At 40.6% G+C, this 17,476-nt stretch overlaps 1 protein-coding gene across 2 annotated transcripts in view; it reads right to left on the bottom strand.

Moving 5' to 3' along the window:
• Positions 1-3,422: 3,422 nt before the first annotated feature.
• hdac8 (histone deacetylase 8) overlaps positions 3,423-17,476 on the bottom strand; it is a 50,005-nt gene continuing 35,951 nt past the window's right edge. For both annotated transcript variants that reach the window (XM_078211647.1, XM_078211648.1), the window contains exons 10-11: positions 12,258-12,363; positions 3,423-5,672 (exon numbers count right to left, since the gene is read on the bottom strand). In XM_078211647.1, the coding sequence (XP_078067773.1) occupies positions 5,650-5,672; positions 12,258-12,363 (129 nt within the window). In that variant the 3' untranslated portion in view covers positions 3,423-5,649. The remainder of the gene's footprint in view (positions 5,673-12,257; positions 12,364-17,476) is intronic.

The raw sequence follows: 17,476 nt of genomic DNA, 5'->3' as shown, positions 1-17,476 counted from the left end.
TACAGAAGGAGGCCATTCAGCCCATCAGGTCTGTACTGAACACAATCCCACCCAGGCCCTATTCCTGTAACCCCACATATTTACCCCATCAATCCCTGACATTAGGGTCAAGTTAGCATGGCCAATCCAACTAATCTACACATCTTTGGACACAAAGGGGCAATTTAGCATGGCCAATCCACCTAACCCGCACATCTTTGGAGTATGGAAGGCAACCAGAGCACCCGGAGGAAACCCACACAGACATGGGGAGAACGTGCAGACTCCACACAGACAGTGATGCACTGTTCGACACTACAATGGATGTAGCTAATTTCCCATAATTCTCTACATAAACCTTTAATTGAAACCATGGTATTAATTAAGGAATGGATTGAGAGGAGGCGATGCACTCATCCATACAAGGGCATACAAGCAGCTAACTATTGCTGTCCAACCCTTAGTTGTTGTTTTATGAACCATACTGATGCTTGAAATGAGAACCCTACCTGCGGAAATGCATGGCATGGGAATGTTTGCAATTGAGTAGTTCATATTCAACAAACATTTTTACATAGCTTTTCAAATATTTTCTGTTTTGCACGGTTCCAATCTATTTTTATCCAGAAACATAGAAAATAGGAGCAGGAGGAGGCCATTGAGACCTTCTAGCCTGCTCTACATTCATTACCATCAAAGCTGATCATCCAATTCAATAGCCCGATCCCACCTCCCCCACCCCCTCCCCCAATGTCCTTTGATCCCCTTCACCTCAAGTGCTAGATCTAACTGCTTCTTGAAAGTATTCAATGTTTTGGCCTCAACTACTTCTTGTGGTAGCAAAGTCCGTGGGCTAACCACTCTCTGGGTGATAGAAACCAAGGACTAAATACATATTAATATTGCTAGATAAGTTCTGTGGTTCAGAAAGCCCTTCTTTGTCATAGAGCCTTCCTGCACCCTGGTCTCAGCAAATTTTGGTATTGCCATCAATTTTGTAAAACCCATCAGTTGGGATCCAGTAGCATTAACAACAGCTGTTTGTGACCAGACTCTAGCCAGGAAAGCAGATGGGTGTTGGCTGCCTTTTGCTACCCCACCAAGTTCCAGCATTTGTGGAAGTCTCCAAAGAGAGTGCCTTCAGGCTGTTCAACCACCATGAATTACAATCAAGCCCAATTCCTAAATTTATGCAATGCCTGCACGCAGAAAACACAAAGTGACTGGACTAAAATCAGGAAATATTGCTTTTTCCACTTGAACCAGACAGTGCCACAGCCAATTGTAGCATTTCTACTATAAGTCCAATGACGTTAGCCCAAGCATAAATGAGGTATTGTCACATCACCAGCAGCTTAACTGAACAGACCAGAAAAGCTCACCATCGGATCTCTGGTCTTCTGAGTTAGCTGTTTTTAACCAGAATATTGGATATTTGCGGTGTTATTAATTATGTCAATGCCATGGTAAAGGCAGGGGGAAATCATGCAAGGTTCTTGCACTGGTCACTAGCCAAGTTATACTTGCTGGAAATTTACACATATGTACATTGAATAGGATCTGGATTGACTGTAATGCTCCCATGATTTAATAGCCTCTTATTGTCACAGGATGAATAATGGTGATTTGGGTGACGCAAAGAGTAACTGGAACCCATGAAAATTATAACCCAGCAAGGAGACAAGCCACCTCATTTCTCACAAAAGCAAAGACTGAAATGAAAAATATAATTCCATGAAGTGGTAGACATGCAGGGAGAGGAAGCAATGGCAAGAAAGGAATTATTGCCAATGGATAGGAGGTAGCGAGCACAAGAACAGTAGCAGAACATATGACTAACATGAAGTTAAGAAATTCTTTTCAAGGGGTGTTGCCTCATTATCCTTGCTGAGTGTTATCTTAGATTTGTATCCACAAAAGTTAAAAAATGAATAATATACCCTCAAGTGGATAAGAAAGATAGTTTTAATCTCAGCCTGTAAAATGAAGCCCTGTGCATCTTGCATGAATTTCCATAGTGCTATCCATTTAGTATTACGTGCAAGAGTTGCTTTCTTCATATTACGCATCGCTATGTGAAGAACCAGTATGATCTTTGGTAGTTAGCAAATGTGCAAGTTCCAAAAGAGGTTCGGTATTCAAAGGATTAATCTGTGCTGTTTCTTTCCAGTGAACACTTCCTTTGAATGTTTTTAATGGAAATACAAGAAGGTAAAGAAAAATATCAGAACTAAGCCCCAGTCATGACTGTATCGGGCTAGCCTCGATAAACACTGTTAAAGGAGCACTATCTGAAAACAAAGACAGGAGTTGTCATTTTTAATTCCATTTATTAATAACCACATTGTATAGTTTCTGCCCATCACAAAAACTGCAAAAATAAGAAACAGTAACAGGAACAATGTACAAAACACTTTTAGAGCTTGGCTCTCAGTAAAAATGCCACAAAATTATTTAGTACGGTTGAGGTACAGTTAAAAACTTGTGTTCGAAATACACAAATAGGACTTGAGTTTCAAAAAATGTGTTAAAAACAAGCAATTACAAGAGCTGCTGGTGAATGAATGGATCGGCTAAGACTGAAGCATCCCTTTTTAAAAAAATTAACCTCCATAGATGAACTGTGACAATTCTCTCAAGACGTTGTTCTGCATTAGAATAAACAAATACATTTTGCAGGAATGCTTTAGTGAGTGTATAAAGGGTGTGGTACGGCAGACATCGCAATAGAGACAGAGTCTGCAAAATTATGGATACTTGGGAAGAGTAGGTCCAGATATTGACACTGCCAATTCCAGCTCAATTAAATCTCTTACAAATTTAACATTGATATGATGATGATGCTCGGGGCAAAATCATGGCAACAAGGATGAGAAAACGGACTGCATATCTTTCTCTATACTTTCACTAATTTCAACCTTTTCATTAATTTGTCACTGCTGCCTTTTAACTAGTTTTAGCATTCAAATTTCTCACCTGATTTATTTGCTCAATTATTGTGTATCCTCTTTACTGTTATTCACTCTTATTTTTCTCTGTGCTCAACTTAATTCTTGCTCTGTTGGTTTTAATTCTTTGCAGATCTTTTTTGATCGTACTTTAATCAACAGTCCACCCACAATCAATACCGCCAAAAAAAAAACGGAATCATCTTACGGCTGTTTGTGGGTTGTTGCTAGGCTGGCCTAAATCAACAGTGACCACACTACAAAAGTAGTTCATTGAGTAGAGCACAGGTATTTAAAACTGACAAGGCACTTATTAAATGCAAGCTCAAGAAAAAAATCTCACTTATTCAGCCTAGTTAGTATCTCTCTCTCTCTCTCTATATATATATATATAAAATATATGGTGTGTTTTATATTCCTAGAAGTGGAGTTTATCCATACTCCAACAAAACAGCAAAGCCTTTTTATAACTACTATATTTTAATTTTTCTTGTTCAAACTGGGGGCGATGACATAATTAGTGGAAACTGATTAGATGAATCAATATGAGGTTAAAGGTTACTGTGCTTGATGTGTGAGGGAGTTGAATTTACACCAACAGAAGTGGAGACAATAACTAGCAATCATGTTATTTTAACTCTGTGTTTAAAGGGGTTTCACATTATTAGATTCTACACCACCAACACTTAAAATGGCATACCTATTAATTCACTTCCCTAGTTTTGCTGGGCTCAGCAATACTTGCCAGTCAGTGCTCAGTTCTTTTGACCATTTTTATGTGGCATTCTAGACCCATGGTAGAGGTAGTAGCTTTCAGTTTCCACATCACATTCTGCCATTTATAAATAGAAAAGTCAACTTACTGGATTTATCCAAGACCCACACAATGCCAGGAAGATCTTCCTAGCTGCCTGTCTTGGTAAACACTGAGAAGTATATTTTTGTATTCATGAGATACAGGTGTTGGAGAGTTTACAGAAGTCTTTGCTCTGTTAGGCCCAGAATCAGCAGCTGGTATTAGCCACTATGCAAATTTTGGTGTTAATTCAGCACCCTCATGGTATTGGGCTCAGTAACCTCTTTACCCAGGTCTTGTCGCATCAGAATTCAGTATTTAAACAAATACATTTAAAAAGATCATAACTTTTAATAACTAAACCCTTAAGACTACCAATATTGATATTTTTGAAGAAACAATTGGAATGATATCTCGGTGTAGCTGGCATTTAACCTATAGGCAGGAATTTCCAATCTCTTGCCCATAATGTTAAGTTTATATCCATTTTTCCATTAATTTTCACGTCAAGTTACTAATAAGTCTTGCAGTTCTAGTCTATTGAAGTACTAAGAATATTATTTCCAAATCTCCACCCATGTCAACTTCAAATATAATAAACCAAAATGAGATAAACTGCTTAAGTTCAAGAGTTACACATGGCTGCAGGTTGGGCACCCATGTTATAAAGTTAAAGGCATTCATTTTGACCAGTAAGCCTATCAACTAAAATTACTGTTTGTAATTGGTGGCAGCTGTCATCCTCATTGTGAATGTTTCAAAAAACAAAAAAAATGGAGCTTGCAGCTATTGCTCCAAATTGTTTTTTTAATCTCAAACACCAGAAATGTATTTTCACTGATATTTTTCAGAGTTAGAAATAGAAATCACCATAAAATTGAGAGATATTTGCTTTTGGCATCGCCACTCCATGCATCTGCAAACTATTGGCTTGTTTAGGTCAGCAGGAGGGCTAAGTTCCACCCCACCACAGAGTGACTGCCTCAGGGGCCCCAGGGGAAAAGGATGTAAACAACAATACAAAATTCATACATGCTTGGATTGAAATGCGATTCTACAGAAAATCCTCTCACAGAACCAAAGAAAACAAACGGTGAGGAATTAAAGATTAACTTAAACAAGTTGTCATAGTGGATGATTCACTTAGCATTTTGTCTGAAAATGCTCTAATTTAAACGCACTATCTCTTTTCTCTATGATATGCACCATTCCTACAAAAGGAGCAGGTTTCATCCAGCATTTGGTAACCAAAGTTTAAAAGAGGCTCCGTGAATAGCTCCAGAGGAAGGCAAATTCAACTTCCTGTTTCCTTCCACCCACTTTGAATGAGACCATGATCTTTACTGAGTCATGCCTCCCCCCCCCCCCCCCCCCCACCCTCTTAGTCAAGAAAATTGCTAGATAAAGAAGAAAAAACATACATATTCAGATCCTTCCTTGAAAATCAGTGCACTGGAGTAATACATTACTACATGGATTATTTTGGTATAAAATTTTATATTCACTTTTGCAATTTCTCTGCAGTTGGACCAAGTCATTAACTCTGTCTATGGGCAGAAAGCAAAATGCTACTCATGTCCCAGCATATATAATTGGCAGGCTCTTTGGCCAACCACAAAATCAACTGCAATTCCATTACAGAGTGTATTTCAAAGCAGCAACTAACATGAGTTAAAATATATTTACAACATAACGAGGTTAATAAGAAAAACAAATACAACAGGATACTGCAATCGTTGAATGTCCAATGTTCCGTCCCACATAGTTGAACAAGAAAGGGTTAATTGCAGCTTTGAGTCTCAATGAACATCTGTTGTCCTGGAACTTGCAAGTAATTTTGTCCAAATTTCCCCTGCAGCTACAGCAGCCACAAACTGCATTCAGTTAAAAGGCTTCTATTGCCTTCCGCTCACTCCCCACCACTTATTAAATTACATTCTTCAAATTTCCTGGAAAACACACACAAAAACAATATTTTTACATAAACTTTTGCCCTCCCTGGTTCATAGCACGATGCCACTAGCATATTAGCTTCAGACCACATGCAGAAAAGTGTGAATCAAACATAGTCAGATCCTCACTTTATCAAATCGAGCAGTATTCTCAGTAAAGTGCAGAAATAGATAGTAACGATGAATGTTAAATCATACAACCATAATAGGATCTCCTTTAGGAGGATTGTTTCTGTATTACCATTAGAACAGAGATCATGCTTACTGCTGTGGTGTCAGAATATGGCTAATCAGATGGCAAGTTCCTGTTTCCAATTATTGGGAAGATGGGATGCATGTCTGTATCTGTGTGCAGGCAGTGTTCCAATCTTTTTAACTGCACCATTCAATAGCATTAATTCCAATTTAGGTCCAGGATATACTCAGATCATCCAGTCAGTGCAAACTTTTAATGAAGAAATAGATTGAACACAATCCAAAACAGTCAATTTTACTTAACTTGAATTTTCAATTTATCAAACCTATCAGTAAGGCCCAATAGCCAACTCCTGATATAGTAAAATGTGATAATGAACACAATTTTATTCTGAAAATCTTAGTAATTTAAGTTTATATAATGCTGTTTATATAACGGCATTCATGCATCACAACTAAGAAAAAAATACTGTTTTATTATATATGTATTGCCACCTTCTGTTTTTGCACTTTGAGCGATTCCACCATCGAGCATATGGTACTTGCAGAAACGCATTCTTGACAGTTTAGTTAACATGTTAAACAAGTGCATTTCCTGTGTTCAGGTTGCATTTTGTACGGTGTGCTTAGAGACACAATACTCTTATGCTTGGCTATACCCACTATTACAAGCTCACAGAGGTATATTTTTGCATGATTAGCTATAGCTAGGTGCAACAAAAATCTCATTTTGCAGACTTGCCAGCAATGCTGCTAAGATATTCCATGCACCTGTGAAGTAATGATCTGATATTGCCAGGTAGCACAGGCTGGTCAAATTGAATAATTTGCTGGTGCTCATGTAACCTGAATTTTGAATGCTAATAGGGATTTTCCAGAAAGGAGGGCAGACGGAATTAGACAAAGGTGGCAATGGACTAGGGTGCCAGGGTGAGTTTTCTTTTAGTCAGGGCTTCCTCAATAGCACAAGGTCCAAAAAGAGACTCTTGGGCTGAGGCGATGCTCAGGTTCACCAGTTATATTTTGGGACAGCTTCCTAATGTTATTATTTGTGCATCTAATGAGACTTATGGATTACTGCTATGGAAGTTCTCAGTGCATTTTATGTTGACTGTCCACATTGAGGTTGCACTGCAGGTCTTAGGTTTTCATTCCCAATGTTGCAAGGAGCACATCTTTTCGACTGTGGGAGGAAACCCACACAGACAGAGGAAAACATGCAAACGCCGCAAAGATAGTGACCCAACCAGGAATCGAACCCGGGTCCATGGCGCTGACTGTGCCACATTTAAATAGGAAGTAAAATGCTTCCACTTCAAAAGGAGGTTGTAAACTATAGATGTAATTTCAGTTTAGCTTCTTGATAGACCTTTTCTGGACCCCAAACAGTGAAGTTGGACTGATCACTGTTGTGTAGATAAATTGGAGCAGCCTACTTTTCTTTGCAACAAATCTGACATTATCTTAAAAAATGTAATCCAGCCAACTTTCCCAATACTCAGATCATAGCATAAGTCCAACTTCAGAACATGGCTATACGTTTTAATCACTTTTTAAGTTTGTTAAATATTGATTGATAATAGTCCTGTGAAGTGCCTTGGAACATTGTGCTGCAGTAAAGATGCTATATAAATAAATATTTCTGGAAAGAAGGGCTTTATCAACAGAACACTATGCCAGTAAACTTAACCATTGATTATGGTGGGGAAAAAGTTTGATCTTATACTGTTAGAATAGAATAGAAACCCTACAGTGCAGGAGGCGGCCATTCGGCCCATCGAGTCTGCACCGACCACAATCCCACCCAGGCCCTACCCCCACATATTTACCCGCTAGTCCCTGTAACCTACGCATCAGGACTCTAAGGGGCAATTTTTAACCTGGCCAATCAACCTAACCCGCACATCTTTGGACTGTGGGAGGAAACCGGAGCACCCGGAGGAAACCCACGCAGACACGAGGAGAATGTGCAAACTCCACACAGACAGTGACCCGAGCTGGGAATCGAACCCGGGACCCTGGAGCTGTGAAGCAGCAGTGCTAACCACTGTGCTACCGTGCCGCCCCCTGAACTCCTGATCCTAGCCATACATTTATGGGTAAGTTCAGTATTGAAAAGGGGACAGGAAAATTCCCAATGATAGGACCATGAAGGAAAATTGGAAGTACAACCATCTTTGAGTCACTCAAATAGCTCTTTTGATTACTGTAGAATTTCTCTGCCTAACTAGAAAATGGATATCCTGATTTAAGACTATAAATCCAGAATGGAAAAAGCCACCTCCTGAAGGAAGCCCATGAACCAGTGCCCATTATAACCAGCGCTGACCTGTGATTCCACCTTTTGGAACACAGGAGTATGTCGGTTAGCCACTCGAGCCTGTTCCACCATTCAGTGACATCAGACCCCATCTACGAACTAACTCCATTTTCCAACTTTTGTTCCATTTTCCTGAATACCTTTCAACAGAAATCCATCAATCTCAGATTTAAAATTAACAACTGCATTTTGCAGAAGAGAGTTCGAAACTTCCCTTGCAAGTAGAAGTGTTTCCTAATTTAATTCCAGAAAGGCACGGCTCTTATTTTCAGGCCATGTTCTCTAATAATTTTAAACTGCACTCCCTCCAAGACCAATAAATCAGTTTGAACTGAACACAGCACTCCAGCTGAGTCAAACCAAGGCTTTGTATAGCTGTAGCATAACTACAAACCCCTTACATTCTAATCTTCTAGACATAAACACCAGTATTCCACTCACTTTTTGATTATCTTTGTACCTGTTTGTAATATGTAATAATCTACTTACATGGACCCTCATTCTCTTTGGAATGCCATTGTTTCTAGCTTTGCATGATTTATAAAACACTTTTTTCTACCTTTTTATATACAAAGTGGAGACCTCCCACTTGTCTATATTGAAATCCATTTGCCAGAGTTTTGCTCATTTACTTAATTTCTTTGTAATTTAATGTTCCATCAGCACTGCTTACAATGCTTCCCAGCTTTGTGGAATTGGCAAGCTTGAAAACGTGGCTCTCGATCCCAAAGTCGGGTGAATGTTGTGAATAGTTGAGAACCCAGCACTAGTCAGCACTGCTATTTAGTGTATCTGCCTATTCAGCCTACTTTCTATCACCCGCTACTTAGCCGATTTCCTAACCGAGTCAGTTATTTCATGGACTTCCAAGCTTAGCTACCAATTTCTCATCAAGGATTTTATCTTCTGAAAGACTATATAAACGATATCCATCGAGATTCCGTTGTAACTACTTCAGTTACCTTTTAAAAAACAAAACCAAACAGGTTTATCAGGCATGACCTGTTTTACCATGCTGATTCTCTACTATCAGCGTTCCAGATGTTCAGTGACCCTTTCCTAAATTATAAACTTTAGTAACTTGCTGACAACAGATGTTAGGTTAACTGGTCTATGATTCCCTGGTTTTCGTCTATCGCCTTTCTTAAACAGTGGAATCACATGGGGAATTCTCCAATCTAAAGGAACAATTCCATTGGAAAATTACAGTAAAGGCATCTGCAATGTTCTTGTCTACTTCCTTTAAAATCCTGATGTGAAAACTATCTAAGATTTAGCAATCTTCAGTGGCATTGGTTGGAATTTTTCGTGGTTTTGGCCCTGACCACTTGCTGAAAAGTCAGGAGTGAGCCCACCTCCCCTGGCCTGGGAAACCACTAACAGATTTTACAGTTGTTAGGCAGTTAGCTGCCTGAGGGTATAGCTTTTGTCCCTGTATGTGAGTATATCCTACCTCCAGATGACCAGCAACATGTCCATAAGCAGTGATCACTGCTGGGCTGCAATCAGTCAAGTCATGGAATGTCCCTGAAGGCTTCGTCGGAGCCAGTCAAGGAGTCCCGGTGAGGGGAGGGATGAAGGGGCATGATTGAGAGACAAGGGGGTGGAGTGCGAAGCGGGGCAGCCATTTCTGTTGCAATGGGGAGAGGGTTTCATTAGGTATAGGTTGCCTGAGCAGGAGGAACCCCCAACCGTCCCACAGCCAAGCCAGCTGCCCCACTACCAACCTTTACTTGACAGCGTCGCATGTGGCATGGGCACCCTTGCCACCAGTAAGCTACCAGCTGTGGCAGGAGGTAACTTTAAAGTGGCCATTCATTGGCCAGTTAAGGGTGCCTATATTTCTGGCCATTATTTTCTTCATTAGTGTTAATTTGATTTCCCTCAAGTTTATTTTCATACTCCTTCTTTGTAGCTCTTACTATATTTTGTCACCCATTTCTGTTCTTTGTGCATTTCCTATTCAACAGGATCTTGTGTGCATTTTCTACAACTTACATTTATATAGCAATCCTAATTAAATAAAACAGCCCAAGGCACTTCATAGCAGAGTTTTAAAGCAAAATTTGACAAAAAGCAATGCAAGGACATTTAGGACACGAGGTAATTTTTAAAGGAGCAACTTAAAAGGAGAAAGGGGGGCTAGAGAGGCAGAGGTGTACAGAGTGAATTCCAGAGTTTAGGGCCTTCGCAGTTGAAGGAATGGCCACTGATAAATAGGGATGCTCATGTGACCAGAATGTGAGGAGTGCTGATATCTTGGAACGTTATGGGGCTGGAAGAGATTTACAGAAGGGGTGAGGCATTGCAGGGAATTGATAACAAGGATGAGAATTTTAAATTGAGGTGTTGCTTAATGGAAGCCAAGGTGGGTCAGTGAACACAGGGGTGACAGACAAATGGGACTTAGTGAAAGTAAGAACACAGGCAGAGTTTTGGATGACCTCAAGTTTAGCAAGGGGAGAATGTTAAAGGCCAGCCATCAATGCATTCGAATAGCCAAGTCTGATGGTAAGAAAAGCATGGATGAGGGTTTCAGTAGCAGGTGAGCTGAGACAGTGAAGGTGTCTGGTGATGTTACAGAGGTGAAAATAGTCTTAGTGATGGCACAGGTTAAGTGTTAAGAAGCTCATTTTTAGATCCAATATGACATCAAGGTTGTGAACAATGTGATTCAGCAACATGCCAAATGCTAGTGAGAGGGATGGAGTCCGGGGATTAGGGAAAGGAATTTGGAGCTGGGACCAAAAGAATAAGTTTTAGTCTTCCTTATATTTAGTTGGAGAACATTTTTGCTCATCCAATACTGAATAGACTGCTTGTCTGACATTGATTTATAAACGGTGAAGCAATTGAGAGAGGCAGAGGTGAGGTTGAGATGGGTGTCATTGCCATACATGTGAATATATGGATAGCATGTTTTTTTTAAAGTTTATTTATTGGTGTCACAAGTCGGCTTACATTAACATTGCAATTACTGTGAAAATCCCCTAGTTCCCACACTCCACGCCTGTCCGGGTACATTGAGGGAGAATTTAGCATGGCTAATGTACCTAACCAGCAAGTCTTTTGGACTGAGAGAAGAAACTGGAGCATCTGGAGGAAACCCACGCAGACACAAGGAGAGCAGTCTCCGCAAAGACAGTGACCCAAGCCGGAAATTGAACCCAGGTCCCTGGCGCTGTGAGGCAGCAGTGCTAACCGCTGTGCCACCCTCTGATGATGTTGCCGAATGAGGGTATGTATATGAGAAAAAGGAGGATGTCAAGGATAGATTTGTGGGGCATACCTCAGGAATAGTATAAAAGTGGGAAGAAAAACCACTGTAGATAAATCTCGGACTACATTTAGGTAGGCAAGAATGAAAACAGGTGAGTGCAGTTCCACCTAGCTGGATGACAATGGAGAAGCACTGGAGGAAGATAATGTGGTCAACTGTGTCAAAGCCAACAGATAGGCCAAGGAAGAACAGGAGGAATAGCTCACCTTTGTCAAAGTCACATAGGATGTCATTTGCGAGTTTGATAAAAGCTATTTCAGCACTTTTGCAGAGGTGAAACCCAATTGGAGGGATTCACATACAGAGTTCTGGGAATTATTTTTTAAATTAGTTTTATGTCATCATTGATTCAATTTAGTCACCAATTATTTCTTTCTTGGCAGGTAGAGCTCTTGCCCCTTAGTAGTATTATTTGTATCACTAAATTATAATTTGAACACCACCACTGATCTTCTACAGTTTTAGCCATTAACAGATTTGACCATGTTACTGCAGAGAGCGTCTGCCTCATCCTGTTGAAGTCAACCTTAATTGAATCTTTGTAGCTGTTTCGCCTCTTTCCCGTTCAAACAGGACAATGTATTCAATCATATTAAGGTGCTAATGGATAAATGTCATGCCACAGTAGGCTATTAAATAGGTCCAGCTCATTACTTATTTTTAACTCCAGTATGGCCCACCCTGTGATAGTTCCAGGAAACTGTCCTGAACACATTCAGAAAATTCACCTCAATTTGATATGAGCTCATCTGCTTTTCTGAATTTCATGACAGTACTCACTGCTCACCTCGGATGGTGCTAAGTATCTGCTCAATCCGCTGGGGATCATTCTGGTCAGTCCTACAGCTTCGGGTGATTTCCAGAACATAATCAGGTCCATACTCTGTAAAGTACTGAGAGGTCAATTGGGGTTAGTAACGGCATTGAAAAATCTGCAACTATGTTAAGCAGAGTACATATACACGGATTCGAAGTTATAAGGATCGCGGTACAGTGCACAAGTTCAAACCCAAATTTAAATTCAATTAAACAAATCAGAAAAAAAATGCTTGAATCTGTCATGATGAGCATGAAACTACCCACTTGTTTTAAAAGTGCCAACTGTTTCGCTAATGTTTCTTCGGGAAGAAAATCTGTCGTCCTCATCAGGTTTTGTCTGTATATGACCCCATACCAACAACCAATATAGTTGACTCTTAGCTACCCTCTGAAAGAGCCTCACAAGCCACTCAGTTGTATTCAAAAAGGCAGCACACTATCACCTTCTCAAGAACAGTGAGGGATGAGCAACAAGTACAGTGCGTGCCATTGATGCTCATATTGCATGAATGAATTGAAAAGATAGGAAGTAGTGTCTTACTTAGGTAGATCTATTTTAACCCCTGCAGTACGGAATACCAATACTCTGAAGTTCGATGATATTTACAGCAGCAGGTTCCCAACTACATTGGAACTTGTAGTTTCAATATAAACAAAAGCAAAATACTGTGGATGCTGGAAATCTGAAAGGACAACAGTAAATGTTGGAAAAACTGAGGAGATTCCAGCATTGTCTGTTCTGTATAATCAAACTGTGAAATAGGAACGTTCCAAGACTCACATTGCTATAGTTCGTTGAGCATTTCCCAATATAGGGTTATCTGACCATGTCTTTAATGTGAAAAAGTTAACACTAATCTTAATCAATTATTTCCGTCTACAAAGAGCAATTCAAGCTCATTACTTAGTATAACAGGCAGGATTTGTAAGGGCAATTGCCTGTAAATTCTGCCATACAATGTCTTCTGAAGTAATTGCAGGAAGTGCCAACCACACTGTCTGGGTGTTGATAAATAATTAGGTAACTTGAAGCTCCATACAAGCGGAACCAATTATACTCATGACAATGGAGTTGTAAACCCAACCAGAGATTAGCAGCGCAGAGTTCAGGTTGCACTGACTCACTGTTTTCAGTTTACTAATGGTCTACTATATTTTCAATGAAAATTGCACATTCATATCCTAGGTGGCTAGGTTCTAATCTCAGTCTAAATTGACAATGATCCACGCAAAGTATGTAATCTCGACACTGGTGGCTTGATTATAATCCCAGCCGTTGATATTCAAAAACGTCCTTTGTGTTAAAATGATCACCAGGTCTGGTGAAGTGGTCCAAAACTCGAGCGATACGATCTAATCAGGCTGAAAGGGGGAGCTAAGAGACATTAAGCAAGAAATGGTGAATCACAAATTTGTTTCCAAATTGCGAACTTTTCCCCTAGAGGTGGGATATGATGTCTGATAAAAACCTGTAATCTCTCTGCAAGTGTATGGCAAGGATTTTCATGATCAAAGAAGATAATCATAGAAGATAATCCCAGTGCAGGAGGCCATTCGGGCCATCGAGTCTGCACCGACCATAATCCCACCCAGGCCCTATTCTCATAACCCAGGTATTTACCCTGCCAATTCCCCTGACACTAAGGGCAATTTATCACACATCTTTGGACTGTGGAAGGAAACCGGAGCATCCGGAGGAAACCCACACAGACATGGGGAGAACGTGCAAACTCCACACAGACAGTGACCCGAGGCCCGAATTGAACCCGGTTCCCTGGCGCTGTGAGGCAGCAGTAACCACTGAGCCACTGTGCCGTTCAATTTCTTAAGGATGCTGAATCTTATTTCCTCAAAACTTATCCAACCTTTAAAAAGCTGTAGTGTAGCACAATGAAACCTCATCTTGGTCAGTAGCAGCCGGAATAGCAGAGTCCTGAGAGAAGGTATCCAATTAAACATGCACAAGGAAGAGAATGTGAAGCAAAAACGATAAATCTTTAAAAAGAACTACTGTTCACATGTTCATGAAAATACTCCAAAACATAAAACAAAAATAACAAAAAACTAGTGTGCTTCACTACACTGTGAGCGAGAATGATTGGAAATAAAGAATTAAATTCAAACTAGCACTGTGTGAACAGATGCCCTAATCTGCACACACAAACTTAATTACAAGAGGAAATGTCAGTTCCTTCAGTGCAGGCAATGACATTAATTATCCATGGGAATGGAGCAGTTAACGTCCTTTCAAAGCTCAGACTGCATTCTGAAATTAGACTGGGACCACGGAAGTTCTCATTTCAGGTCATTCCACATTTCTCAGTCCTGTTCTTTTAGATTCTTGACCACAATCTTAATCCTCCCTCTGCAACTTCAAAATTATAATTTGTGGCAGTTGATTATTTTTTCTGCTGCTTTTGTAAAATTTATTATCTTTTCCAATTGCCTCTCTTGAGATGGTATTCACAGATTGGGAGGGTGAGTGACCTGTTTGCAGGGTTCACCCGATTGTGCCCTGAAACAAGTTGGTAAGAGGCACAGAACCATGCTAAGTTGTCTGCTTTCCTCACTATTGATAGACCCTGAGTGCCCTTAGCACCTTCCCACAGTAAAATATCAAAGATCACCACCAGCGCAGCATGTTGATAATGGAAACAAGCACTAGCCTTCACTCCAGGACTACAGTGACACTTCCACTTGCTGCGACCCCTCAACATGTTTTCCTGCCTTTGCAGTTGTTGTGCCACACAGAAAAAAATAAAAAAAATCTATTTACCGATTCAAACGAACAACTACCTCGTACCAAGAAGAAATAAAAGCACAAGTTGTGTAAATCACCATTTGACAGTTGGCATAGCAACCCAGAATGAACAGGCTGTTTGAGATTCCAGGAATTGTTCTTGCCTGGAACAGAGTACCTCCCTGCTGACAGAGGTCAAAGGAATCTTATATTCACTGCATAACTCACGAAAGATCATCATCAGCTCAGTGAGCCAAGAGATAGCACCCACCTCCCCCACCGCCCCCACCCCGTACTATGGCTCTCAAACTGTTTCCAGTGGACTAATTCAGATTACATTTGCTATGATGTTTATATTAATGCGTTAAAAGAGTAGAATGGAAACCTGCAATTAGCAAGATACAAATTAATAACCTGTACTGTACAATGCTGGATGGTACTTAATGCACTGTGCTATAGGATAATGATAGCATTTAAAATCAATGCTTTTTCTACTCTGAAGAACTCTCATGCCGTGGCGATTAGCAATAGCAGGAGAAAGTTACCCATACTTCTGATATCATATCTATGGAAGAACATCACATGAGCAAACTGTGCAGTTCAGACTAAACAGCTAAATTTGATTTATTGGAAGTAAAATTGTGCAGAGACAAAAGCAATCGGCAGATAAATATCAACAAGTAAAAGACTTAACTTCATCTCATCTGTTCCTTTAAACAATAAAAGTTCTAAAAATTTGCAGCTCTCTTCAGTAATGAAACGTGTTAGGAGAAATTAGCCTCAACACATACCAATACGGCAAAACATGAAAAAATAAAAAATGCGGCAGATGCCTGATTATATTCCATCCTTTGCTTTGATGTCCAAGTTGCAGACAAAAAATATCCGTCACAAATAAATCAAAGCAGCTGTTTCTGATTCACAAACGATCCCACAGATGTAAACAATCTCAATATACAAAGGCCAGACATACAATTTAACTAGATTAGGATTCCATAATGAGGTGTCCAGTTAATTTGGCCATAAACTCCCTACAAAAGGCCGGGTATGTATTTTTAAATAAAGCATGGCAGCCACAAATTATCATAGAGTCCCTACGGTGCAGAATTTTTTTTAATAGTTAGAATATATATCCTCATTTCATTCTTTGTTGGCATATTAAACTCTGTTCCATACCTAGAATTAACTAACTAAAACCTTTAACACAAATGAGACAGACCTGTCAGTATTGTAGATTGTTGTAAATACAGAAAATGCTGTATAGACTCAGCAGATCTGGCAGCATCTATGGAGAGAGAAACGAAGTTAATGTTTTGAGTCCGGTCATATGGATTCAAACATTAACTCTGTTTCTCTCTCTCTATTTACTGATGTTGCCAGACCTGCTGAATTTATCCAGCATTTTCTGTTTTTATTTTAGATTTCCAGCACCCACAGTATTTTGCTTTTACTCTAGGTTGTTCTATCTCACATTTTTAAGTGACTGGCATGATGAATCTTACACTCCCTCCAGCCTCAATCTAATTCTATATCATGTTAGCATAACATGTTGGGCGGCACAGTGGTTAGCACTGCTACCTCACAGCGCCAGGGACCCAGGTTCAATTCTGGCCTCGGGTGACTGTCTCTGTGGAGTTTGCACGTTTTCCCTGTGTCTGCGTGGGTTACCTCCGGGTGCTCCGGTTTCCTCCCACAGTCTAAAGATGTGCAGGTTACGTTGAAATAGGCATGCTAAGTTGCCCCTCAGAGTCAGGGGGATTAGCAGGATAAACATGTGGGATTATGGGGATAGGGCCTGGGTGGGATTGTTGTTGGTACACACACGATGGGCTGAATGGCCTCCTTCTGCACGGTAGGGATTCTAAATCTAAATCTCTTCAGTCCCAGCAGTGCCACCAGAAATAGTGGTCACTCCTGGGTCTCTGGCAGGTCCTAGACCAGAATCATTCACTAGAGGCCTAGAAGAGGAAGTTGCTTGCCACTGGGGTGGGAGATTGTTGTGTAGCGCAGGTGTGTTTTTATAGCAGGGGTAGCCCTTGCCACTGGAAGAACCCTCCATGAGGCACAGTGTGCCCAATCAAGAGGGACCCTCACCTCTGAGCCCACAGGCAGGCTGCCAGGTATGCCTACTTGGTGCGGGTCCCCTGCTCCTAGTAGAATGCCCTGTGGCAGTGGGAGCGGCCCTAAATTGGCTGAGAAGCAGGAAGGCTGACCCCAATCTTTACCATTCATAGTATCCTAGAATCCCTACAGTGCAGAAGGAGGCCTTTCAGCCCATCAAGTCTGTACTGATTCCCGACAGAGCATCTTACTCAGGCCCCAACTCCTGCTCTATTCCCTTAACCCCACACATTTACGCCACTAATCCCCCTAACCTGCACACCTTGATACAATTTAGCATGGCCAATCCACCTAACCTGCACATCTTTGGACCATGGGAGGGAGAA

Source organism: Mustelus asterias, chromosome 4 (assembly GCF_964213995.1).
Source record: "Mustelus asterias chromosome 4, sMusAst1.hap1.1, whole genome shotgun sequence".
Classification (NCBI taxonomy): Eukaryota; Metazoa; Chordata; class Chondrichthyes; order Carcharhiniformes; family Triakidae; genus Mustelus; species Mustelus asterias.
This window is presented reverse-complemented; position numbering and strand designations above follow the sequence as displayed.